Raw genomic sequence first — 27,459 nt, 5'->3', positions numbered from 1 at the left:
GGCTGTAAAACATGCCATATGACTTTCAACAATCGGACATAAAAATCTTGCATTTAAAAGGAGGGAAAAAAAAGTTAACTGGAGCCACTGGTCCAGCCGCCTAGCCCCACTGCTATTTCATGTATTTCTCCTGTTCAGAGAGGGGAGGGAAGCTGGTCTTTAAAGCCAGGATTTCCTTCCTGACGCTGTTGGACTTGGTGCTTCAGCCAACAATGGGGCCCTTTGGACTCCTGGAGAGACAAGTCCACAAAACCCAGGTTTCTTCTGCAGCAGACCTGCTGCTCCAGCTCCCCATGTTCCCATGACTCCTGGAGAGAAGGGGTGGAGAGGTCTGCAAGCCCACAAAAACTAGGCCAACTCCTTGAAGTTCTGGGTCTGCTACTTCTACCATTTCAGCCACTATGAGTAATCGCTCTGAGAGTGGGTTGCAAATTCCACAAGAGCACTCCACAAGTGGACAGGCTCAAAGTTTGGGTTCTTAATGCTACCTGCTCCATAATTCAGTGTAGATGTTTGTATTTTTTCTTCTTCTACCTACTGGCTAATAAATTAGCTACCTTATACGAAGTCTATGTTGCTAGAGCAAATTGACTTTTCAGTCTCCCCTGACGTTTCTCGTTATGTGATTAGGATCCTTAGTAGAAGCTTACATTATTTTTTCCTCTTTCCTTTTCCTAGGAGGACGTGGGTTAATTTTTCTCTATTTGTTAATACAGCTCCCAAATAGTGGTAGCAACATAACAAATTAGAACATCTTTCAAGGCTTAACTTAAGCTTGCTCAGGGAGACATCTACTCCTAGAGTTCTCCTTGGGGATCCAGAGTCTCCCTAGAACCGTTTTATATTTGCTTCTGGGAATTCCTGAGTGGGGTAGCTGCATCCTTTCAGACTTCTCTGATTGCTGTTTTAATGGCCATACAGACAAAGGGAGCAGAGGTTTAATTTTTAGCTTAGAGTTCCTAGTAAAATGAGACCTAACCCTATATCTTCTACATAGTCCAATGTAACATTAGTTTGCTGTCAACACGCATGCATCAACTTTAACGGAACTGCCAAATGTTTGTACGCTGACACTGAATAACCATGTTACCTTATGTATGCTACATTCAGCTTTCCTTTCCCCATCCCTCGCTGTGCTCGTTCTTTCCACTGCGTTATGTCCAAAATTAGGTTCTGATCTTGGAAATGCTTACTTCCATGAGCAGTGCTTACTCATGTGACTAGTCCCAGTTGACTAAAACAAATTTAATGGGAACTAGGGGTATGTAGGATTGGGCCTTTAGATAATCAACTGAGGCAGGGACTTAGTCTATTTATATGGTCTGTAAAGTGCCTGCCATGCTTTTAGGGACCACATTAATAACAACTGGGGACAAAATTATGTTCACAGTTAAACACTAGTGTAAATCTGTAGGAATTCTGTTGACTTCATTGGAGTTATTCCAGATTTACATTGGTGGAGCTGAGCAGAATTTGTCCCAGAGTGTGTTTAAGGTGATAGTAAATCCGTATGCTCCTTCACCTCTATATGTCGACTCAAATTCACCCTAGGAAGTTTGTTTTGTTAAAATCAGCACTGTGGGAAAAGAAATGCAGGCAGAAGCTTGTATGCTGCCCAATTTTGACTTAACCTGGGAAGTGTGTTTCTTCTTTTAAGGAAGATACAAAAGAACATTCTACAATTAATCCTCCCTGGGGGACCTGCTGTCTTTCACAGGAATTTTAAGACTTGGAAACCTAGACAGCCTTTCTCCTTTAGCTTTTTGGATTTATTCATTTTTTTTTTTTGTGGGTTTAGATGATCCGAGTTCTGTTCTCTCCCATATAGTCATTTTTAAGTCTCTCGTGGAGGTGATTAAATTATTATTGAAATAGCACAAGAAAAGAAACTGGGTATCTAGTTCTATAATGGCACAATTTTTCTTGAGTATTATTTAACACATTTTTATAGGTTTGGCTCTGAGTCAGCCTTTTTTTTTTTTTTTTTTTTAATGAAGTATTAATGTTTCGTTTGTTCTGTTCTTTTGTTGCTGTTGGTTGTTTTTAAACAGACAGTGCAAAATCTTGCCTCAATTCTGATTGTACTATTGAGCTGGTTTTTGGCATGTCTATTTTGTAATTTTTTTTTTTTGTTAGATTAGCAAGACTCTGTAAGTGATACTCTGTATCGTGAAAATTTTTGTAAAAGTCTTTAGGAAATCTTAATTGCAGTTCTGCTTGGAAAGGTGACTTTTTGGCAAAAGAAAAGTGATTTTGAGCTTCTGTTTGTGTCCCTGACTTCCAGATCAAATCTGTCAGTTTACAAGTAAAATGTCTTTTGTCTAAATGCCAGCCCTGGAAAAACCCAGACCAGCTATTTATTCAGATGGCCTGAATCTTCAAATGTGACTTGTGAAGTTTGGTGTCTTAGTCTTTTTGGGTGCCCAACTTGAAACATCTGAAAGAGGATGGATTTTTTTCAGAGGGTAGGTGCTTGGCACTTTCTGAAAACAGATTCCTTTTGGGACCTCTCAAGTTGGGCACCCAAAAATACTAGATGCTTCTGAAAACTTTGGCCAAGGGTTTCATATCACACCCACCAGTAGACTACTTGAACCTGAAAGTCAAGTTAATAATTCTGTTGATGTATGAACCAGAATAGTATCTAGCTCAGTTTCACAGAGCAGTATTGGTTTCAAAGTGCTCAGAAGAATGAAAAGTAGTAAAAATATTATTTTACTTACGAAAGTAAGTGATCGTGTATGAATACAGCAGAAAGTGGGTCTAGAATAATCACTTTCAACTGGAAGCAAAGCAGGTACAAAGGTGCCATTCTTACACAGTTGCTCTTCAGAATATTTTAATTCTGTCTTCCACTTGGTCTGCATTTTCTTCATATTTGGGGTGATGGTTGTATGTGGTTTTGCTTTTTTGGGAGGTACAGGGGCAATGTTTGAAGAAAACCAGTTCAACTCTTTTTGACAGCTAAAAGGAATACTCAATGCAGATGTGTAGCTTATTTTCTAAAGGGATTTTCCCCCCACCCCCCAAAACCTGGAAATTAAAAAAAAATAAACTACATTAATAGAATTATCAGAGACAGTGCTGAGTTACATGTGTATACTTCAGTTTGGCAAGTCTTAATTCTGTCTTCAGTTTAATGATCTATATTAAATAATGGCTATGTATGCACTATGCAAACACTCAATTTATCATAATGACCATGGCTGTTTAACCTTTTCAACTAATTGCTCTGCCTAATGAAAGGTGCTTATGAATTTTTGCGAATTCATTGCAGGAGTTGACTTTGTCAGATATCTCTTCTCAGCTTTGGCCTTTTGGGGAGAATTTAGCAGTAATTTGTGTAATAAATTATAAAGTTTGATTTTTATTTAATTGGATTAGTTCTGAACACCTTCTAGATGTATAATATTTTTGAAGCTCGGAGAACAATATTCTTTCTTAGTTGCTATCGCTTAAGTTTAAAGACTTTAAGCGCTGGCATTAGAACAATTTGTATAGTGGGGGTACTGAAAGCCATTGAATGAAACTGTAAACCCTGTATATGATGGAAACCACTTCAAGCCAGGGAGTGCTGCCGCACGCTGAGAGGGGGTGGGTGTGTGTGTGTGTGTGTGTGTGTGTGTGTGTGTGTGTGTGTGTGTGTAAAAAGTCATCTTGCAAATTGTTTTGCAGTCTGCAGGGAAAACTTTCTGAAATGGGTCTATAGTGGTAGCTATTTGAGTGAACCAGAAACCAATTGGGCTTCAAACCTGCAAACACTTAGGCTTACTCAGAGTAGTAAAGTTATTGAAATAATGGGATTGCTCACAGTAGTAAAGTTAAGGATGTACATAAGAGAATTATGGCTTTGATTTGAACATGCTGACTTGTAGAACCACAGAAACAGGAAAGTAACTTTTTCTGGATATTGAGGAAAATGTTTGTTTCATTTCCTCCCCCCCCAGGGGAAAAAGGGGGGGGGGGAATGAAAGCCAGAAAGCATTAAAATGTTCTGTTCTCTAACTGCTTTGTAAATGCCAAGCAGTTTGATACACCTAAAATGAGATGGCAATAATTTATATTCAGGCAGTGTCGGCTGTTACAGTGGGAAGTGTCAAGCAATTTTAAAGACCCTCCTTTCAGTTGCTATAACTTTGCCAAATTAACTGTTTGGGCTGAAATTTTCCATGCTGGGTATCTGTCTCAGCCTGGATTTTTTTAAAAAATTTATTATTTATTTATTTTTTTTTTTGAAAGCTTCAGCCAAAACCATTCTGCTGTTTCCAAGAATGAGGTTAAGAAAAAATGTTTTGCCATTTAAAATCAATTCTCAAGGAAAAGGTTGCCAGAAGCTCCATGCTTTGTAGTGGGGACTTGAAATTTGGCAAAAGTGTGGCCTTTGTATCAGGGCTCTGAAAATTACACCCAAATTTGGCCAAGTTATAAACTTCTGAATTTTTTTCTGAATTTGCACATGCTCAGTAGAGACTTGGATTTTTAGCTGCTAAAAACCTCCATAGATTCTATCCTCACTTAACATGCTTCAGCCCCTCATGGTTTCTAGCATTGACCATATCATGCATGCACCATCCCTGCAGAGTGACTGTGCATGCTGCAAACCCAGGGCTAATCTGGACTTTCCCTATAATGACTGCACTGGGCTGGAATGAGGCTGATCACTGGACCTAAGAGCAGGGAGCTTGTTTCTCCTGTGCTTTCAGTGACCCCATTGTTGGCACCCAGGCATCACGACCGAGGAACACTCCTGACGTGACTGCAAAGAGAACGAGATCTGGACTGAGAGGAAGGAAAGGAGTGGAATGGGACAAGTATCCTGGTGAGACTGGGAAGGGCAGAGAAACTGTAACTAGGAGTTTGGGGGGGAGGGGGTGAGACTGTCACTGGTTGGCCAAGGAGATTGGGAGTCAGTGTGGGAGATGCAAGGGAGTGGGCTGGGACTGAGGTCAGATGAGGAGAAGGGGAGACTGGGATTGGTTGGATAAAGAACTGGGACTGGGAGCCAAAGGTGGCGGGGGTGAGACAGACTGGATGAGGAATCAGGAGTGAGGGAACTGGAATTGGCTGGTCAAGGAGATTAGGACTGGGATGAGATGTCTAGGGTGAGGAAGGGAGGATTGTGAGGAAAGGAGGCAGAAGGGGCAAGTTTAGGGGTGGGAAATATTCAGAAAGGTCTGGGACTGGGTGCATAAAAATCAATTATTTAAAAAAAATCATAAAAATTTGATTTTTATTAAAAAGTTCTAATTAAGATACCTTAGAGAGAGATCTCATCATAGGAATAGGGATTATAAATTCTAATTCTATAGTATGAGACAATATATTCATGTAATGTTTAAGAAATTTTTTTTGTAAATGAGTTCCAATAGTTCATGGATTAGGGACCCAATCTTATGGGATTCCAGGGGCTTCTGTATAGATTATTTAGGTTACTCTTTCTATCTACCCAAAAAGAAAAGGAGTACTTGTGGCACCTTAGAGACTAACAAATTTATTAGAGCATAAGCTTTCGTGAGCTACAGCTCACTTCATCGGATGCATCCAATGAAGTGAGCTGTAGCTCACAAAAGCTTATGCTCTAATAAATTTTAGTCTCTAAGGTGCCACAAGTACTCCTTTTCTTTTTGCGAATACAGACTAACACGGCTGCTACTCTGAAATCTATCTACCCAATGGAACTCTGTGTTCAGTCTAGAAGATACCATCAGAGATGCTTAGCTTTGCAGTTCTCAAACTGTGATTTGTGTCTCCAGAGATAACATGCTTGTTAACAGCAAAAATATTTTTAAATTTAATATACAGAGGTGAGAAATAACAGACCTCAAACCTATTGTCCCCCTGCAAATTTGTGTACACTTACCTCTCTCTAAAAATGCAAAGTTTCTAAAAGTTCAATGATAGAAGATTGTTGGGGGGAGAATAGATAAATTTTGAGAAGGGAGGGACAGGCAGTAGAAACAAAAGTGAAACTGTTTGAGCAGCATATTCCAGAAGTCTTGAGGTCTTTCTGAGTGTAGCCTTCATTGATTTGAGATCTACCATACCATTCTCTCACTAAAAGGGAAAACCTATAATGGCAGCAGGCTGTAAAAGAGACCAAGTTTGGGAATATTTTAGTGAAGTTCCTCTACCTATGGGTAAGACAGGCATGCGTGCAAAATACAAACAGTGCAACAAAGAAATGCAAGTCCTGGTTGCCCAAATAAAACAACATCATGAGACGTGCTCCTTCTCAGGAGGAAGTGTCGTTGAAGATGATGAAAAGAACATGTCTGAACATGCAGGATTTTCAGGTTGGTAAACTTTTCTATTTCATAATTCTTTCTTAAGGACCACCTGTCTTCCTTCTGGGCTATTCTTGAATTCTCATGTTTGAGCAAAAAATATAGTTGTTACTCTATGGTACTATCATTTTAGATGCAGTTGTAATAAAAAAAATAAATAGCTGAAATAGGCAGAGCTTCCCTTTACAATTTCACTTTTAAAGTAGTACTGATTGTCAGTGAATGCAATGAGTAATACTAAATGAGCAGTATGGTAATAATTAAATAACAGCATTGACTTATTTTGTTTAGGAGAATCCATCCTCAACATACAGGATTCTGAAGACTATCCACCTTCAAGATCACCATCATTTTCTATAGTTTCAGAGTTATCTGCCAATGATAGTGTTTCTGTCACATAGTGTGGCTATGTGACATACATGATATCACCTGTAGCAAAAAGAAAAAAAAAAGTAGATAAGCTTGTGATAAGAACAAGCAGATTACAAAAAGAGGTAATTGATGAAAAATTGCCCGGTTTGTTTATGCAACTAACTTTCCTTTCTGTATGTTTGAGAACCCACACTTCATCATTAACATGGTTCAGTCATTAAGACCAGGATACAGTCCACCCAACAGCAGATGTGTCAGGCAAATTGCTGGATAAAAGTGTATGAAAGAGAAATTGAGTAGTGTGCAGAAGGTCTAGAGGGAAAAATTGTTAACCTGAGTCCTGATGGGTGGAGCAATATCCACAATGATCCTGTTGTATGTGCTTCTGTGACAACAGAAGAAGGGAATGTCTTCCTTACAGAAACAACTGATACATCAGGAAATGCACACACAGCAGAATACTTTCAAGAAGTAGCAGTAAAAACTATAACAAACTGTGGGGGGGAAAAATTAATGTCTAGTACGCAGCTTGGTCACAGACAATGCTGCAAATGTATCCCAAGATGAGAAGAAATTATTTAGAAGAGAGTCCCAAGCTAATAACATATGGTTGCAGTGTTTGATGCGCCTCCTAGCCAAAGACTTTAGTGTTCAGGAAATAAAGGCTAATGTTGAAATTGCAAAATACTTCCATAACAACCATTTTGCAGCAGCTGCTCTGAAAAAAGTGGGAGGAACCAAGTTAACTCTCCCACAAGACGTGCAATGGAACTCAGTAGTGGACTGAGCACTATATCAAGAACTGGGCTAATCTGATGACAGCATGTGAACAAAATTGTGAAAAAATACATGGCATTGTCACAGCCAAAGTTCTCAACAATAGGGTTAAGATAAATGTTGAACACATGCTGAGTACCCTGAAGCCTATTTCTGTAGCCTTGAACAAAAGGCAGGGAAAGAGCTGTTTTATTGCTGACGCTGTTGAAATTTGGAAGGAACTCAGTGAGATCTGTCTTTACATATTTCTCTTTTTCATAATTAAATTACAAGCATTAAAAAAATGAATGGGACAAGCACTGTCTCCAGCTCATTTTCTTACAAATATTCTCAATACTCTGTACCAGGGTCAAACCTTAACTGCTGAAGAAGAGGAGTTGGCTATGACATGGACATCCAGAAACCATCCCTCCCTAATGCCAACTATAATAAACTTCAGAGCTAAGGGTGACTCGTTAAAGAAATATTTTTGCTGCTGATGTTTTAAAGGAAGTCACACCAGTGAACTGGTGGAAGTCGCTTAAGCACTTGGATTCAAAGACTGTTGAAGTGATGATTTCACTTTTTAACAGCAGTAGCTTCTGCTGGTGTAGAAAGAATATTTTCTTCCTTTGGACTAATTCATTCCATATTGAGAAGTCGTTTGGGACATAGAAAAGCTTGTTTTTCTTTCCCATATTATGAACAAACAGGAAAATGAAGGTGAAGACAACTGAGTTAGCTGCAGAAGCCAGTATTTTAAGTTTCTCATGTTGACCTGGCTGACAGTCTATTTAATTTTTGTTTTGTTTAATTATTTCATTTAACTACTTTAGTTAAAAACAATCTTAACAAAAACAAACCTGATTTTTAAAAACTTGAATGTTTAACTAAATTCAAAAATGCATCTGCTTGTTTTGTTGAAATATATGTTTACTGTTGAAGAAAAAATCCAGAATACAGAACATTGTTTTAGTTAAATAAAATAATTTAAATGTCTGTCTAGTGAAGTTTTCCTCCTAATACAGCATGGCAAAAAAATATTAATGATGATTACCCTGTTGAATTGGAGATAGTTCACCTCCCAATGACTTCATAAATATCTGCTTCAATTACCTTTTGGTAAATGAAATAACCAAACAATCAATTATTTTCTGATATAGCTGTAAAACTAATTTCAGAATAAAACACATTTTTAAAATGTATAGTGTGTACCTTCTAAAAATGAAACCTACATCTATTTCCGAGTTGTGAAGAATATGTATTAAGGTTATAACAACCAACAAGAATGCACTTTTATGTAGAAATCCATGATTAAATTGAGTCTTTCTGACTAGTGATTTAAATCAAATCCACACTGTCTATGACCACTCGATACACTGCAGCCCTCCAGAGCCTGGAAAGGACCCCAGGATTCCTGAGTCTCATCATTCTTTTGCTGTCTGTAAATATCTGTGAAACCCACTTGCAAAGTGTACCTCATCTCCTGCTAGTGCTGATCCATGCAGAGGATGATAACCTACTACAACAATCAGTTACCCCCTTAGCTCAAGTGATGGAGGTCTGTGTGGTGAATCTAAAAGGTTCCAACCCTGCTCATGAGTTATGTGGGTGTCAATATGATGCCACGTGATAGAAATTCTATTTTTTATTTTTATTTTAAAAACCTGGCTAATTGTGCACAAATCTAAGTTAAAAGAATGTTGTTAATATTGCAAAGTCAAGCACTCGTATTAGGCAATGCCAGACTTAGTGTTCCCTGTAATTGTTTTTTTTTTTTTTTTTTTCCCCCCCCACAGGACCTGCTCTGGGGATGAATCAGAGTTCTGTAGTGAAGGATGTTGTTGCTTATTTGTTGCTGTACTTGTGGTATATGAAGCAGGAGAGAAAGGATGGCCTCATGGTTAAGGCAATTTGAATGCTGTCCTAGATGATTGGATTCTACACCATCTCTGCCCCAGAGCTCATATGTGATGCTGGGCAAATCACGTCAGCCACTTTTCACAAGTTGTCACTAACTGTATGTTCATCTTCTGCATTACTTGACTTGAGATCGTCATTTCTGATTTGCAGAAGTGCTGATCGCTCTCAGCTACAAATGAACTCAATGGGAACTGTGCTTTGAACATACAAAGTGCTTAGGAAAAAGCGGGTCCTAGATGTCTCAAATTGGTCCCCCCCCAAATTAGTGGACACTTCTGACCTTTTATCTCTCTGTTCCTCAGTTCCCCATCTGTAAAATAGGAATAATACCCTTTCACCTTACAGGGTTCTAGTGAAGATAAATTAATTAGTGTTTGTGAAGCACTCGGATACTATAGTGATGAGCACCATAGAAAAGCTCATCTGATTATATTCAGAGTAGGATTTGAATAGTGTGCAGTGAATAAGGCATGGGGCCACCACTCACTGAACAATGATTAGACGATTGTACAGGCAACCTTGATTCTGTCATCTGCTAAATTTTGAGAGTTTGCAGCATTAGTAAAGTTCTTTTTTCACATATTTTTGTTTGTATAATTTACATAATAAGGTAGAGATAATCACTTGAACTTTCTCATAATTATAGTGGAAAATAAAATAAGTCTTGTATCAGACTTGTATTCTTTGTAACAGGTCTGTTCGGTGTTTTCAGTCTTTTGGGTGAAAAAAATAAAACAGCCTGTTCTACTTCATAATTATTTTGTTAGGTAGAGAACTTATTTAACACTCTCTTATTCAGTTTTATATTTGTCCTTTCCTTCTTGGTACACTAAAAGTTTATTCCTTTGAGTGTTTGCCAGACAAATTTTTCCTTTTCCAATCTTTTTTTTTTTTTTTGTCTCCTTTGTCGGATATTCAGTATTTTGTTGGCAGGTTTATAGTTTCTGTGACAAAATGACTTTGAAGATCAGTTACAGCTCTCTAACAATCCCCCTGTCCTTTTGTATAGTTGAAATTTCACACCGTAATCCATAATAAAAGGCAAATATTTGTTGAAAGGAATAGCTTTTAAATATAATGGATTGCATTCACTCCTACTGTAAACTTCGTTAGCCCAATATTTTGTTACTTTAAAATCCAGGCATTTTTATAAATGAAAAGTGGGAAAAAAAAAGATGAATTGATTGGAGGGGAAAAAATCTATCCCTACTTTTTAAACTCCCCCCTCCCCTCCAAAATATGGAAGGAGTTATATCGTTTAAAATTTAATGGTGTTTTTATCAATATGGTGCAGTGCCTCTGCATTCTGAAATCTATTCATATTTAATGAGCCTCTGTTCTGATTTCGGGTAACCGGAACAACGGCCTATAGCCATAACTCTCTGATTTATTTGCTAACAGTGTATCCCATTGTCATCTGAAACATTGAAATTCTTAAAACTGTCCAAATGTTAAGTCTGATTTCCTCCTCATTGTTGAGATGCACAACTCATCCAGAGCTTTTTACAATGTTAGTCATCGAACAGCTGTTGTTTTGCTGCTGTAGATAATGGCAGTTAAAAATGTTTAGTCTCAGGCCTTAGCTATTGGGGAAAACAATACCAGTGGGGTAAATCAGTGGCATTCTTGCTTGAGTGAGGCCTACAGAATTTGGCCCTACATTAATTGAATGTTAGCAAGTTGGCAATTATAAATATACATGGTATTTTCATTTACTAATGGCATAGTATTTTTTCAAAAGTAAGTCTAGGGTTTTTTAAGGTAACAAGAACTACAAATGTCTTGAGTTTGTGTGAGGGGCGGGGTAGGTTTTACTGTACAAAGTACATAATGCTCTATTAGAGCTAATTACGGTAGATGGGGGGGGGAAGTCTAGGCATAATTGTGAAATATCCTATTGGAAATAAATGAAAATCTGAGTAGAGTTCTGTATATTGGTGACTAATATATTGTACCAACATGCAAGTCTCTGCTGGAAATGAGTAAGAAAAGGCAATGAGTTTTATTTTGCTTACTAGCCTTGGGCTTGTGATGTAACCTTGTGGTAAACAAAACCAGTTGTTTCTAAACTTTATTTTAGGTGTTATTAATCCATATAGGCTCACATTAGTGGTAATGATATTTTAAATTTTCACTGTAAATACAACACTTTGGTCACATGAAAAGGTATATTATTCTGCTTGTGTTACTTAGTTTAGATCCTTTTATTTTTCATAATCCTATTTAACTTGTTTTGGGAGTTAATTGCAAAATGAGGCTTGTATAATGTGATGCCATTGAATGTAGTACCATAATATTTAATAATGAGACAAATTCTCTGTCACACCTAATACAACCTGTGTAACAGTCCTAGGGGAAATTTGGAAGACGGAGTATCTCTCTCCCTCCCCCCCAAGCCCCACTTGGTTGTGTGTACTTGTCTACTTTTCTCTATCTATAGATTTAAAATTAAATTACTTGGTACTACGAAATTTGAGTTTGCATGGGATGTGTTACTTTGAATGTTATTTTGAGAATTGTATTACACTGTAGCTGAATACAAGTGTTCCATTCATTTAGGTATTCAAGGAATACTGTATGTGTTCTCACTGTTTCATGTGTAAACTGAGTTGGATTAAACATCCTAGGTATAACATGTCCCCCGCCCCCCCTTTAAGATTTTCTTGATCATTGTCGAGGTTTTAATGTTATGTAATGGTTCCTTTTAATTAAATAAGAAGCACTGATGTGGGATGCCAGGCCGACAGCTCTGGAGATAGAAATCCTCTCTCCCCAGAATGTGCAGTGACAGTATCCGCTTCCTTAACAGTGCCCCACTAATGTGCTAAATCTTGTTCTAAAGGCAGTGGGGTGAGATTCTGTACTGTTTCTAAGAGCTTCAGCGCAGAACTTGCAGCTCGGGGGAAGTGGGACCTACGGTGACTTTGTCCTCCTGGTTCTGGGCTGCTCTGGAGGATGGAGCGCCTCCTGGCATAATTGAGACAGTCTTGTGGGGCAGTCCAAGTTATGGCAGCTTGTCCCTGGCTGCTTGTGGGTTGCAGCACTACCTAGAATATCTGCAGTGCTATGACACCCCTATTCCATAGCTTGCAAGGAGGGCCTTGGAGGACAGCCTGCAGCAGTTTTCCTCAGCTCTTGTACCAGAGGCATTCTCCCTCAGCTGTATGTAGGGCTTTTAGGGCACTTTTATGCTATTCTGGCCTTTTTACCTAACATAAAGGGTCTCAAATGGGGGGTGACACACTTGCCTAAAATCTCTAGTGTTGAGAGAAGATAGTTCAGTCTCTCTGACCATTCAGCCATAGTCCACTCTACAGGGATTGCCAATAAATGTCAGATGTGCATTAATGATGTGGATACTTTCACTGGATACTCATAGCACATATATGGAATTTTGCCTCGTGTGATGGGTATTGGCTTTTTTAAAAAAAAAAAAAAAGTGTTGCTATTATTAAAATTTTAATTCTTGTTTCCAGGCAATTTTTAGGAGCCTACAGCAGAACAGATTATTTAATTCTATGAAACAAGATGCAACAAAGATGTGGGGCTCAGTTCTGCAAACACTCAAACAAGTGAATAACTCACATACATAGCCCCATAGATGTCACTAAATGTTTGCGGGATCAGAACGTTACATATATAATTTTAAAGGGGAAAATAAACTATAATTATTCCAATACCAATTTTCTGGCAAATAGTTGACTTAATGCAGATGGACGATTTATTTACAGTAAATTGATAGCTGTGGATTTAGGCTGTTTGTCTGGCCTAGAGCAGTCACTTTTCTCTTCATATTTGACTTGGCTTATTTACAGCATGACGCTGAAGGTGCAGAGGTGGGAGAGGACTTGTCTTTAAGATATTATCAGTCACAAGCTTTGAAGTGATTGGCTTTCGTGTTCCGCTGAGTGACATCAGACCATCTGACTTGTCAGCCTTGTCCTTGCCTAAAGAGTTCATGCACAGATTTGTACTAGGATATGTAGTAAGTACATATGTTTGTTTTTAGGTCACGATGTGGACACTAGTTTGTTTTGCTAGGGTTGGAACGATTTCTTTAACATTGAGAGAGTGGTTGAAGTAAACATCACTTATCTGTGCTACCCAACCTGTGTTCTGTGCTTATGGCAGTGAAAGTTAATTCAGAGAGAATATAAACACTCTCAAGGCAACTTGAATATTTTATCTGCAAGCTCTTAAATTATGTATTTTATTTATTGCATATGAAAAGAATGTTACTGGCTATAGATAAGAACAGTAGAGATTAAAGGTGAGCATCTGAGTCTTTCTTGAGACACTTTTACAATCATGTATGTTCCTGCACAGGGTTTTTATTTGTCAGAGCACTCATGGGCTGACTCGCGCACAATGATGATGAAGGTTGCTAAGTCCATTAATTGTGCAAATCTAAGTTCACGCACATCATTACCTGCATGCTTCAATCATACTTGTTCAAAAAGTTGCCTCTCACTGTAGTCTCACCATCATGACTCTCCGAGAGAATTAGTCTTCTCTTTTGTATGTTAAGCCATGTTTAGCTATTGTTTCTGTAAGCAGCAGTAGCAATGAGAAATGATTATCTGCCTCGTGCCATTATGCACTATTATCACATTCCTTTTTGTGCCGTTATGCTGTTTTAATATGAAACTGACACATAATGGGCCTCAGTCCATATCCTACTGGAGATGTGTGCCAAAGTACTGAAACTTCTACAGTGCTTGGTGCTAATGTATGTCCTTGTTGCTAGGCTCCATATTGTAGGTATGATCCCTGCCTTACTTGGATTCATACACAGGCTCCACAAAGCATTGTTTAGCTTTACAGACACCACGTGTAGAACTTTATCAGCTCTCAGAAGATCTTATGCACTATTGGAGTCAATATGTTTATTCCCGAGGGAATTCTGTGCCAAAAAAATAAAAATTATGCACACTATTTTAAAATTCTGCAAATTTTATTTGTCGATTTAAATAAATGTGGCTCCAGCGTGACAGTGGGGAGCACAGGCCACTGGTTGCATTGAGGAGGGAGATCACCCTGAAGCCCTCACCTCCCACGGTACGGGGACGTGGCAGTGAGGCTGCATCCGACCCCGACACAGTATAAGGGTTGAGCCTGCCCCAGAAACACCCAGGGCCCTGCCCCTCTGCACCAAGTGTGGGTGGGCAGGCTCAGCCCAGCAGGATCCAAGCATGGAGGGGCTTACTGTATCAGGGATCCCGGTGTGTGGTGAGAGGCTACTGTGTGGGACAATCTGGGTGCAAGTGGTTTACTGGGAGATCTGGATGCACAGGGGCTCATTGTGGGGGTTCCGGGTGCAGGGGCAATGGGACTCTGTAGGGGATCCAGGTGAAAGTGATTGGGGCTCAGCGGGGGTGGGGGGGAAGGGGGAGCCTAGATGTGGGAGGGTGCTGGGGAAGTAGGGTTTGATAGGGTGGGGTCCAGGTGCAGCTGATTGGGTATCAGAGGGGTAGGGGTCGGTGTGGGGGGGCTCATCAGAGGGGTCCAGGTGTAGGGGGTAGGGTTTGTTGGGTGAGGGTTTGATGGGCCTGCTGATGCTGAGGGGATTCTGCATGCTAGGCTCACGGTTCCCCTTTTCTTCTCTATCCCCCCTGCCCTGTTCCACACCTTTCCTTTACTATTGCCTCTTCCCCCTCTTACCCAGCCCCACCGCTGGCACTCACTGTTGCACAGAAAACAGGAAGGCACCCAGCACACAGAAGGGAAGCTCAACTGGCACTAGGACCCAGGAGGCAGTGTTCAGCTGCAGAATCAGCTTAGCCCAGACACAGCTTCCTTCAGCTGGGCAGCTCTGTGCTTGCAGAAATGAGGATGAGGGGAGGGAGGAGGACAGTGGCACATAACTCCACATGCCTTGCCTTTGTTTGTGGGGGAATCCCCCCAAAACTGCGCCTATGGGCATTCTCTTCCCTCCCCCCCCCCCTTTCCCCGGCCTTTGGCTTCCCTTTGCTTCCTTGCTGTTTTCTGCAGGGAAGCACAGGGATTCTGCGGAGTGGGGGGTGTATGTCTGCAGGCGCACAGTCACGCAGAATCCCCCCAGGAATAATATGTTGTAGTTTACTACTATTTCTAGCTTGTTAGCATGAACCTGTAGGGGCTTTATTCTGCATTTGCTTAGACGCTGTGTAGCCCAGATTTGCATATAATTTAAATTCTGTAAGGCTTTTATTTCTGATTATGCAAAGTCTGTCTGATCTTCCAGAAAATAACACTAATGTTTATAGATGCTTGTCGTCTTTGTAGATGGAAAGGAAAGCTATGCTGAGAAACACCTGGAGAATGTCTAAAGGGACATCTGCTGTCTAAAATTGTGGGGGACCTTTTATGGGGCATAGTTTAAAATTGCTCATGTTAATCTTAAATTGAGTTGAGTCTCATTTTTAGCCTCCAGACCACCCCCTGGCATGGTCAGCAGTATAAATAAAATGCCTTGAACAAAACATTACTCACCAGGGTGAATGGTACTCATAAGGGCACTTCTATGTTAGTAACATTCTTCATTTTACCTTAATGAATCCATCGAAGGAAAGTAAATGTGGAAATGATCAAACATAAGATTAATAAAAATGGTTGGTTAACTTCATAAGCACGAAAATAATTAATGGACTCTGAGACATTTTTAGGAATAATAACGCTTTTTTGAGATTAACATTTATCCCAAACTTTTTTGAATTGTACAAGTATGGGTACGTACAAGAACAACTTCCAGTTACTCCAATGTAAAGTTCTTCATGGGGAATGGAAAAATTCTCTAATTAGCTACGGTTTAAAAGGCAGACAGAAGTCTGAGTTGGGAAGGTTAGAACGGAGATCAATACCAAGTGAAAGAGGAAGGAACAGTTTTCCCAAACAGATTCACTCAATTTGATACTTACCCCTAACATGGGGGGGGGAAGGGGGATATCTACGCTACATATGCTACAGTCATAGTGCTGCAGCTATGCTGCTGTAGTGTAGATATTTACTACAGTGGTGGAAGAGGTTATTCTGATGCTGTAGTTAATCCACCCCTCCAAGAGGTAGTAGCTAGATTGGTTGGTTGAAGAATTCATCCATTGCCTTAGCAGTGTCTACACTGGGGCTTAGGTTGACTAAACTAAGACGCTTGGGGTATGAATTTTTCACACCCATGTGTGGTGTAGCTGGGCCAATCAAAGTTTCAGGTGCATGTTAGGTCAGAGGATTAATATGGTATTGAAAGCTGCTTAGATTGCAGATCTAATGGCTTTTTAACCTGTGTGCTTGGCTTCTTTTATAAGGAGAAGTCAGAGTGATGTCAGGGAGTGTCTACTCAACGAGTGGGCAGACATGTTAGGTCATCTCTCTGCTCCCCCTGGTTTGGAGAGTAATCTTGTAGCTATATGATTGTGCAGCTGGACAGAAGGACAAGGAAAAGTCATTCTGTCAGCCTGGTGAAAGTACATTGTGTCTCTGTGGTGGGAGACTGCCTTTTGAAAAGGCAGTGGATGTCACACAGGTGAGTCAGCCTTTTGTGTGTAGGACCAGGTGCATTACGCATTTTCAGGATGGAGTGCTAGGAGGCACTCTGCCATTCATCACATTTGCAAGCACTTCTCAGCAGTTGACGAAGGCTTTTGTGTTGTAACCGGTTTTCCCAAATGCTTTGGGGGTGACTGACTCAGTGCATTTCCCTATATGGCACCAGCAGAGTGTGAAATAGAGGAAACATTTCTACAATATGACCTTTTCGACTGTGGGGTCTTCAGGGAGCAGTGAAACCAAGTGTCAGCAGGCAATGTACCAAAAAATTAAAATGTTCACTGGTGACTCCAGGGTGGGTAGGCAAAGGCTCTGTATCCCTTATACCAGTGTATTCCAGTCCACAGTTCCCCCGCTCCATTAAAATAATCTTCCATTCTTCTTTGCTGCAGGCTTAAATGATCTATAAACCACTTGCATTGCATAACAGCAGGGTTTTTGGGAGGATCCATGCCAGTAAATTTGTGTGTGAATGTTAGGGCTGAGCAGAAAAGAATAGAGCTGGAAAAGACTTAAAGTAGAGGGTAGAAGCTGGAGGGATATAGACTTCGTGCTGAGCTCAGTGTGATTCTTCTTCCTGAAAGAGTGTTCAGATCTCCCTTCAGTATATCTCTCTCCTTGCTGAATAAACACTAACGAATGTTCTCCATGTGGCCTAGAACAACTGAAAAGCTGGCTTCCATCAACCTCACCATCTCACTATGATGTTTTATATAATTAACACTTTGATGCTGTAACATAACTGCATATGTGATGTGCTTGAAGATGAGAATGTTGTGCAGCCAAGATATTGTTCAAGAAGTATAAAAGTTTCACTGAGGGTAGATAAATGAAGCGTATAGCTTCAGAAAGTTAATACCCTCAAACTACTTCTTTGTATATTTTTCTTTCTCGAAATGGTGTTAAGGTTTTATTGTTCCTGTGCCTGTTTAGTGTGTGTAACTTGTTTTTGCTTGAGAGTCCAATCATCTTGACGGGCCTGATCCTGCAAACACTTACTACTGGGCCAGTAACTTATTACTATTGAAGCCAGTGGAACTGCTCATGGTTTTAGGTGTTTGGGCACTGATCCAAAGCCCATGGAAGTTTTTACTCGCTTCAGTGGGCTTTGGCTCAGGCTTTTAGCCTTGGTAGTAAGTGCTTGAAGTATTGGGCTTTAAATTTATAGCAAAAAGCGCGTGTGCATGTAAATTTTTTTTCAACTCATTATTACCTTTTATTAAGAGACACTGACGAGGAAGCAGTATTTTAGTTAATGCAGAGCCTAGTCCGTTTTTAATCCATCTCGTGTGAAATACAACATTTTAATATCCCACTTGGACCCTCAGAGAAGGAAAAAAATTGCATGATCACGTTGTCAAAACAAAGAACTTCTTTAGATGTGGTCATTTAAAGGACCATTTAGCTTCCCTTGAAACTGGTTTTGTTTAAGCTGCTGAGCAAAAATCACAAGGGTTTGTCTTTCAATGACAATTGTTTACTGTGTAGGTGGGGGTTTAATGCAGGTGCTAGTGACAGTTTGAGATACTTGACTCTGTGCCCAGTGGGAGAAATGATTGCTTAGCTAGCAAAACTGAAACCTACTTTTGTCCTATTAATGCAGTTACATCTTTATGCAATTAAACTACATTTAATTTATCCTACTTTTATCATGTACATTTTTACATTTATAATACTTTACTGTATATAAAAACTTAAATATAATTCTACAGTTCAAATCCTCCTCCCAATTCACTGGCATAACTGAGAGCAAATTTTTTTTGACTCATCTCTTCCTGAGATCTATATTTTATGATGAGCAGGAGTGTGAGCTTCACATTATTGAATCTTCAACAACAGATATGAAAGAATGGCCAACAAAACTATAAGGAAATATTTCTTTCTTACCACTGTGTGGGAGAGAGGATTTCTCTTCCTTTTAAATAACCCTTTTTAGAGAAAAGGCTAACCCATATTTATCCTGGTATGCTAAGGAAGATCCCCCTAAAACAGTGTGAGTGTGTGGCTTTTTTTTTTTTTTTTTTTTTTTTTTTTTTTTTTTTTTTTTTACACTGCGGGGTTGCGACCCAGTACTCGTCACAGAATGTAAGACACTGGGTCGTGGGGGCTCCGCTCAGCACCGCTGACTGGGCCATTAAAAGTCCCGTCTGTGGTGCTGCCTGGCTAAGGCAGGCTAGTCTCTACCTGTTCTGACACTGCGCTCTACCCCGGAAGCGGCCAGCAGATCCAGCTCCCAGGTGGAGGGGCCACAGGGCTCCGTGCACTGCCCCTGCCCTGAGCAACAGCTCTGCACTCCCATTCGCTGGCTCCCAGCCACCTAGGAGCTGGACCTGCTGCTGGCCGCTTCTGGGGCGCAGCGTGGTCCACGGTGCCAGGACAGGCAGGAAACCTGTCTTAGCACTCCCATTGCGCTGCTGACTGGGAGCTGCCCGAGGTAAGCCCGTGCCCCAGCCCTGAGTCCCTTCCTGCACCCCAAACCCCTCATCCCTGGCCCCACCCCAGAGCCCTGACCTCCTCCTGCACCCTGGCCCCCGCCACAGCCTAGAGCCCCCTCCCACATCCTGAACTCCTCATTCCTGGCCCCACCCTGCAGCTCTCATCCCCAGCTCTGTTGGGTTGTGGGCATCAACAATTTTCTTCAACTGAGTTGCCAGAAATAAAGTTTGAAAACCACTGCCCTAGAATACTTTATCAGTAACCTTTTCTGTAGTCCCTAAAGAAAACACACTGAAGTAAACTTTATTTGTTGTATGTGTAGCCAACTGCTCTGGAACCCTAGGAATAATTGGATGAATGGGGTGGCATTTTGAGTTGTATTTTTTGGTTGGTATAAATGTGCACACATGCTCAAAATATCAGGAGCTTAGATTTGAATTTTTATTTTTTTTTTTTTAGCACAAAACAAGTTTGAAAAATTTAGAGCATGTTATGATGGCTGGTGTATAGGTTTGGGGAGAGGGATTGCAAAGAAGGGGAGGGTGAAGGAGATTGGGCTGGTGTGCATATAGAGGAGGAGGAGGAGTAGCACCAGCTGATATTCAGTTAGTCTAACACCTCCTACTGAATTACTGCAAGGGCAGCAGGAGAGAGAAGCAGCACACTTGTACCAGTAAGTGCCAGGTCAAGAACTAACCACCAGCTCATGTGAATGAAGATGTAAATTACTATCAGCTGTAGGTAATTAGCTAATTTACTTCTCTGAGTGGGACTAGATGATAGTTGGGCTTTGGCAATATAAATAGAGAGAAACATTTCTCTCCATCGTGCTTTCAATCCTTCTGGGAACCTTTGATTTTTTTTTTTTTTTTTTTTTAAGTGAGCAAGGATAGCATAGTTCTTGCTGTAGAACTTTGTTGTCCAACTGGTTAATTTTGTACATATAGTTTGTGGGTCACCCTGCTTGTCACCAGACTTGTTTTTCAGGGTTTTCCGGAGAAAACACCCAGTGCAGTGTCAACTGTTAGAAAGTTAATGTATTGTATCTGCAGAAGTTTGCTGTTTGTCATTGCTGGTTGAATTCTGTCAACAAAGTGGTATAGTTAGTCCTTCAAATTTTTGTGCGCACATGCCTGCACAAAAACTTTTTCAGGTTGTTACTGCTTAGTGTGACTGTCTGTAACGAGAGGACATAATATTTTGTTTTTTTATAAAATAGCTGACGTGCCATACAGGTCCTGCCGATTTTTAAACTGGTGCCACTTTTTTTTTTTAACAAGTCTAGATTTTGTCTTCTGGAAATAGATAAGATGTGGGTTTCTTGCTCCACTGCATTGTAGCATTTTCCAAAGTTAGAGGTAGATATACAGTGAAACATTTCACACATTTGTCCAAAATGTGTGGTTTTATGGGTTAGAAACAGCTTGGATTGTCAGTTAGATACAAGCTGAAAAGTTAAGGAAGTGGGTTTACTTGATGATGGGTATCTGAACACTTTATATAAAAAAACTAATTGAAATTGCATCATTAGCAGAATACATGTGTGGATTTAAATTATAAAACTGAGGATTATAGGCTTGAGAGGTGAACTGAAGGGCTTTTTACGTGGCAAGGCCAAAGTACAGGAAGAGAGCTTCCTTGCAATAGTTGATGACATCAGTTAAACTGGAACAATGATCTTCACTCTCTCTTTATGCTGCTTTACATGGCAGTAATAGCATCACCTCTAGCAGGGGAAGAAGCACAGAGGTCCTTATTCAGGAAAGCAGTTAAGTGCATGCTTGAGTGCTTTTCTGAACAGTGATGGACTTAAGCACACTGTTAACTGCTTTCCTTAGACCAAAGCAGAATGCTGAATGCATGCCTTGGAAAATAAGTAAAGGAGGGCTCTGATCTGCAAATGCTTAATTTCACAGGGTATTTACTTGTAACATCAAAGGGCCTGATCCTTCAGCTCTTATTTATGCAAGTAGCCTTTTGTTTGTAAGGTTATTCCCATCGACATTAATGTTTACTGTTTGTGTGAGGCTTGCAGGATTAGGCCCATTAGTGGATGGTTGTACCCAGTTAATGTTCTGGGATCTTGTCACATCTTTAAGTATCAGGGGGTAGTCATGTTAGTCTGTATCCACAAAAACAACAAGGAGTCCAGTGACACCTTAGACAGATGTATTTGGGCATAAGCTTTTGTGGGTAAAAAACCCACTTCTTCAGATGCATGGAGTGAAAATTACAGATGTAGGCATTGTATACTGACACATGAAGACAAGGGAGTTACCTCACAAGTGGAGAACTACTTGTCACATCTTTAGATATTCATTACATACCAGAGGAAACTGCACACGTGTAACTTGCATGGACCAAGGTCTTCAGTGGTGACTAATGATTTTTGGATACCCAACTTGAGAGATATCGAAGGCACCTCATTTTCAAAAAGTGCTGAGCACCCACCCTTCAAGCCTTCTTTAGCAGGGCATCCTAAATCTTCAGTCACCTTTGAAATTGTTGGCTGTTGACTTCAGTGGGGGTTGCATCAGGTTTGGGAGGGAAAGAAAGGCCTGGTCTGTAAAAAGGATTAGGCTTCTGCCTGCTTTGGCTCCTCTGTAAAAAGGGGAGAAAAAATTCCTGTCGTCATCACATCTGAACTTCTTAATTACTGAAATGCTGCCGAAAGCCTCTAATGCTCAGAAAAATCTACTCTACTTTCTTATGATGGCTTTGGAGAAGAGTATGCAATTCAATCAGACATTAGTGGTATGAAAAGTTAGACAACTGTTGTCAAAGTATAAGAAAAATACAGACTCTCTCAGGTATCTGTCAAGGGTGACTATAACCCACCTACGGAATGGTTATACATCGTGTGCGATCCTTTGTGTCCATTTGTCACATACCATCCATTTCTAATCCAGTGGCAGGTTGCTACTTATCCAATGCATGTGGTGGTTGTTGCAGGTTGGTTATGTGTTTTTTATGGTTCTTGATGATGATTTGAAGAAATATCTTCATTGCATGTGATTTAGTTAAATAGTAGGAAAAAATTCTATTCAATGTGTTTCTTGGTTAAGAAACAATATAACCTGTGTGTATCTTTTAACATAACTATAGCAATCCTAAATAAAAGGCTGTATTTGAATATTCTGTACAGATCTCACATTCTATAGTACAATTACAGAGCAGTATGAGAATACCTAGCAGGTTAGTCTAATTTTTACTGTTTCTTCCTGCTGAGCTGATATTTAGGTAAAACGAAAAGCAGCTCTACCATGGTCTGAAATCATTGATAATCCTAGTGTAGCTGCACTGGGCCAGGTTCTGATTCCCTTACTCACTTTGGCCTGGGCTACACTGGGGGTGGGGGTTCGAACTAAGGTACGCAACTTCAGCTACGCTCTTTGCGTAGCTGTAGTCGAAGTATCTTAGTTCGACTTACCTGGCCATCCTCACAGTGGTGAGTCAACCGCGGCGGCTCCCCTGTTGACTCCACTTATTCCTCCTGCCGAGGTGGAGTACAGGCGTCGATTTGGCGATCGATTTATTGCTTCTCATCTAGACGTGGTAAATCTATCCCCAATAGATGTACCCTTTGACTGGTACTTTCACTCCACAGATAGCCCTACAGACCTCAGTTGTCAAGTAAGGCACTATGCAGCTTGAATAAGGGTATCAGAATCTGGCCTCCAGGGAGTAACCTGCCTCCAGCTGTTCATAGCATAGTTGTAATTCCTTCTAGGGATTCTGGAATCTTGACAAAAGGAAATTTTGAGTGATTTATTTCACCAGATCTCCCAAATAATTAATTGTACGCAAAATACATGGGTGTTTCTAATCGATTGCTCCAGCCCAGGGTGGATTAAAAACTGATTTTAAAAAAATTGGATTTGTTTAAATTTATAAGGTTCTCCTCCCCCCTTCTTTAAACAGATAGATATATCATTAAATCTGAATTTAATACAAAATATGTTAAGGCCTGAAATTATGATCTTTTAAAATATTTTAAAGCAAAAGCTGAATCCATGAGCCTTTTATCAAAAACTTTGAGTTAAAGGTTGCTTTTCTTTTAAATAAAGAAGCAGAGGAAAAACATGTAACTTTTTTGAGGTCACACTACCTAATGTGGCACAGTAGGTCATGTACTGTATTGAGGGCTTGTTTTGTTTAATAAAAAAAAATGTTATATGCCGTTTTGTTTGTTTAAATACCAGTTACCAGCTTGACACACACCATGAGTAAAAAGTTAATTATCTAGTAAATAAGTAACATATCATTTGCTATTTTTAACATACTAAAAATGTACAAGTAGTAATCTGAAAATATCGAGATTATATATAGTTGCTTAAATAAATGTATACAGTTATAGTGTACCCTCCTAGGTAGCAAAACGATGCATCAAATCTAGTGAAAAGGCTCATGTTTTAATAGTTACATCAGCCAATGAGAGTGCCTCTTTCTTTAGAAGATAACTGAAGTACAAATGGAAAAGATGATAAAAATCGATTTGGTGATGATAAATATTGCCTAGATTTAAATCAATCCATCCTGCTCCAGCTTCCGTTTCTTAGGTTCTTTCATGTCTTTTTGTAATTCCCTCCCCATCCCTTTGTTGTAACTGATTGTCCCTCTAACTCAACAGTTTTATTTTCAGAAGCATGACTGCATGATGGAATCTGCATCGTGATACTGCTGTTAGGCAGGTACAACAGAACTGGGAGAAACGGTTTGCGCTGCCTTTTTAATATTGCAAGCAACGAATCTACTGATTCCACAAGTGGTGAAGTCCATGGGATTTCTCCTGTTGACTTCACTGTGAATTGGGTTGGGCTTTTGGGCCCAGATCCTGAAATACCTTTTTGAGGATCTGGGCTTCAGTTCCTAAAATCTATTGGAAGTGCCTGAGATATCTGATTTGCTAATTAATGGTTTGATTATCCCACTCTTACTTTTATTTAGAACCTTGCGCAGCAAGTACTCCCATTGAATGGGGTCCTAAAATATTGCAACTACAAAAAGGTAGTAGGAACTCGCATACTGGTCTGTTTATCACACTCAAATAGTTGCTATTTATTTTTAAAAGTTTAATCTCAAGAGGGTACAATTTTTTTGTTGACAAAATTACATGTATGTATTTTGTGATACAAGAGAACATTCTCCATTGAGTTGTATGTAGGTCAAATTCTCAGCACTCCCCCACCCCGAAGGTAAAGTAGCAAAGTACCTTGTTAAATGAGAACATTTTGTGTAATAAGCCAATACATATTTCATAAAACAATAACCAACTCTGGGAGTACCATTTCACTGGACACAGGCTGTATGTTCTAGGGCACTTAAAGAATGAAGGCATCCTTGAGATTTATCATTTCTGTGTTTCTCCACATTCTTAAGGCCTCCATTGTTTCTGAAGCAGTGAAGCAAGTTCTGTATTTGAATGTCATGCTGAGAAAAGATGATGTGATAATGGGCACTTTGGGATTATATGAAAATGGGGCAGGCCATGACTATTAAAGCTGCACATTGAGCAAGAGGCTCCAAAATGAAATGAAAACGGGTCTTAAGTTTCTCCTTTGGTAGAATGTTCTTACTAATCTCCTACTCAAGTTTCTAGCAAACAAGAAAGCAAAGAATAGAAGATGCGGAGAAATTAGCTAGAAAGGAGATGCAATAAATCTTACATAAGTGCTTACAACTATTAAAAAGTAAACACATAACTTTAATATCGTGACTTACCTCTTCCGAAGCTCCACAAACTTTGCGGTTTATGGAGGATGACATTATGCCTTGTTGTCAGGGGCTTTCTGGACATGCAGCTTCTGGTAACATATGATGTGAAGGACAAACATGAATGGGAAGATTACTCTTGCTGTGTGAATAAAGGTTTCTTTTCAACAAATGGTGAGACTTAGCTTTGGTTCTTGGGTTTATATTTTGTATCTGATTTTAATTTTTTTTTTTTAAAAGGTCTGACAAAAAGGTAGACTTGTAGATCCCTAATTCTAAAAGTGTGTGCTGTGGCATTATGCTGAAGTGGACGTTTTGTTATTGCAAAGCAAACAATTGCAAGATTTTTGTTGCATTAATATACAAGAGATACCAGTCTCTCCTGAATTTTTAACTTCCGCATAATGCCGCACGACACGCAGTTGGAATTGGAGATCTACAAATCTACCTTTTTTGTCAGACCTTAAAAATTAAATCAGATACAAAATATGAACCAAGCTAAATCTCACAATTTGTTGAAAAGAAACCTTTTATTCACACAGCAGGAGTAATCTGCCCTGTCACGTCCATTGTTCGCATCAATATATCTTTTCCAAATATCATAGATCTTTTGAAAGCTATATCTGGTGAGGTGTTTGTCCTTATGCCTGCTAAAGACCTTTATTGTGTGCTGTTGTATGGGACTGAACAGAAACATGTTCCATTTTTGTGATTGTGTTTTGTTGTTTATTTTCAACCTTGGAAGACAACCACTTGAGGGCAGGGAGATAATCATCTGCTTCCTTTTCAAAGTGAAGACAAAATAATCCCAATTAAATCAGTTAAAAATAATTATGGTAGTACTACAGTTGTATACTTGACTACTTTCTACCAACCGTAATAACTAAAGTGGTTTTTTTATAAAAACACTCTCCACTCCATCACGTATAGCTGGAAGATCAAGATGTATTAAAAAAAAATAATTTTTAGCTGTTATGTTTTCAGGGCCCTTGTCTAAGGAAGTTTAAACAAGCTTAAAACCAACTGTAACAGCTGTTGTCATAGAAGTCTTGAGGTTTTTTTTTCCTTCTGCACGTTGTGTCCTTTGTTTAAAAGGCTCAGACAGATACTGAGACTCTGGATCAACAGGTATTCATATTCACTGTCAATCAGATTTCAAAGACCACCTAAGTGCTATTTTCAAATGATAGTCAGTGGGACTTAAGGCTAGTCTACACTAGAAGTGCTACAGCAGTGCATCTGCATGTCTGGTGAAGACACTATGCCAGCGGGAGAGAGTTCTCCCGTTGGCATAATAAAACCATCTCTACGAGTGGCAGTAGCTGTGTCTGCGGGAGAAGTTCCTGTATATATTTGAATAGTAAACGTGTTCAATCAGTGTGTGTTTATGAAGTGAATAAGGAAACTTTCCCACCCCATTTTCCATTCTGGGTTTTTCACTACCTATGGGAGCTTTCTATTGTGTAGTATTGTAAGGTTTGCAAATAACTATTTTAAAATTGCATCTTTATTAGTTATAGTAGAGAGTTAGAGTTTGAGTTAAGATTTATTTGTAGTTTTAAATAATTAACACATCATAGGCACCTGAGGATTTTAGAGTTTATAAACCATTAGACTGTTAGTCACATATGTATAGTGATCACTTCACCCACTTTTGACATGCGGCTACTTCTGTAGTGAACACAACAGTTGTTCAGCAAACAGCTCTCCCAGTGGTTTAGGACAGGAAATGAAGAATGCCATCTCCAGTTGAAACTCCAGGAGGAATTTAGGGAAGCAAGGTATAATTACCAGCTTTGGAATTTGGCCTAGAAACATGGGTTGCCAACACTACACTTATGGAAAGTACTATGGGACCTTTAATCATTAAAAGTGCTTAATACCTCTGCTGTCTCATGTGAAAGACCAAGCTTTGGTTGCAATGTAGCCCCTAAAACAATGTTGGGACAATGGTATGGTACTGATTCAGAAGGAAAAATACCACTTGCTGAATCATCTGCACCACATCCTGCAGCGCACGTACTGACATGATCAGCCTTATTTAGCTTGTGAGATATGAGAGATCACAGCACAAGGTAGTGTGGCTGCAGACTTGAGAGAGAAGAAATTCAAATGATTTATTTTAGGCTTGCTATTAAGCTATTTATTTTTCAATTAGTAAAAGTTGGATCCATGTTACTTCACAAAAATGTGTCAACTTTATACTTTTATCCTGTTTTAAGATGTAAAAACAGTGACTTGTTTAGCTTTCTTCCATATTTTAGTATCGTGTGTTTAAAGGAAGGTGAACAACTTGGCATAGTGCCCTTGAGTGGGAATCCAAAAGCTGATCAAATGCTTACAAAGAAGAATGCAGATTTAGGTATCGAGTGTTCCAGAGATAGCTGTGATGTGATGTGCGCAGGTACCCATGCTGTTGCTTTGGAAGCTAGGTGAGTTAATTCCAGGCTATTGA

General features: G+C 39.6%; 1 protein-coding gene across 8 annotated transcripts in view; it reads left to right on the top strand.

Annotated features, from left to right (window-relative positions):
* Nucleotides 1-27,459, top strand: part of MNAT1 (MNAT1 component of CDK activating kinase) — a 198,458-nt gene that overhangs the window by 6,484 nt on the left and 164,515 nt on the right. For 4 of the 8 annotated variants that reach the window (XR_006282364.1, XM_043517618.1, XM_043517620.1 and 1 more), the window contains exon 2: nucleotides 4,704-4,819. The exons of the other annotated variants lie outside the window; for them this stretch is intronic. Coding sequence is in view for 3 of the 4 variants with exons in the window: in XM_043517618.1 (XP_043373553.1) it covers nucleotides 4,704-4,819 (116 nt within the window). In the remaining variant the exon portion in view is untranslated. The remainder of the gene's footprint in view (nucleotides 1-4,703; nucleotides 4,820-27,459) is intronic. 8 annotated transcript variants of the gene reach the window in all.

This window comes from Dermochelys coriacea, chromosome 6 (genome assembly GCF_009764565.3).
Source record: "Dermochelys coriacea isolate rDerCor1 chromosome 6, rDerCor1.pri.v4, whole genome shotgun sequence".
NCBI classification, from domain to species: domain Eukaryota; kingdom Metazoa; phylum Chordata; order Testudines; family Dermochelyidae; genus Dermochelys; species Dermochelys coriacea.
Note: the sequence above shows the minus strand (reverse complement) of the source record. Positions and strands in the feature narration are given on the sequence as shown.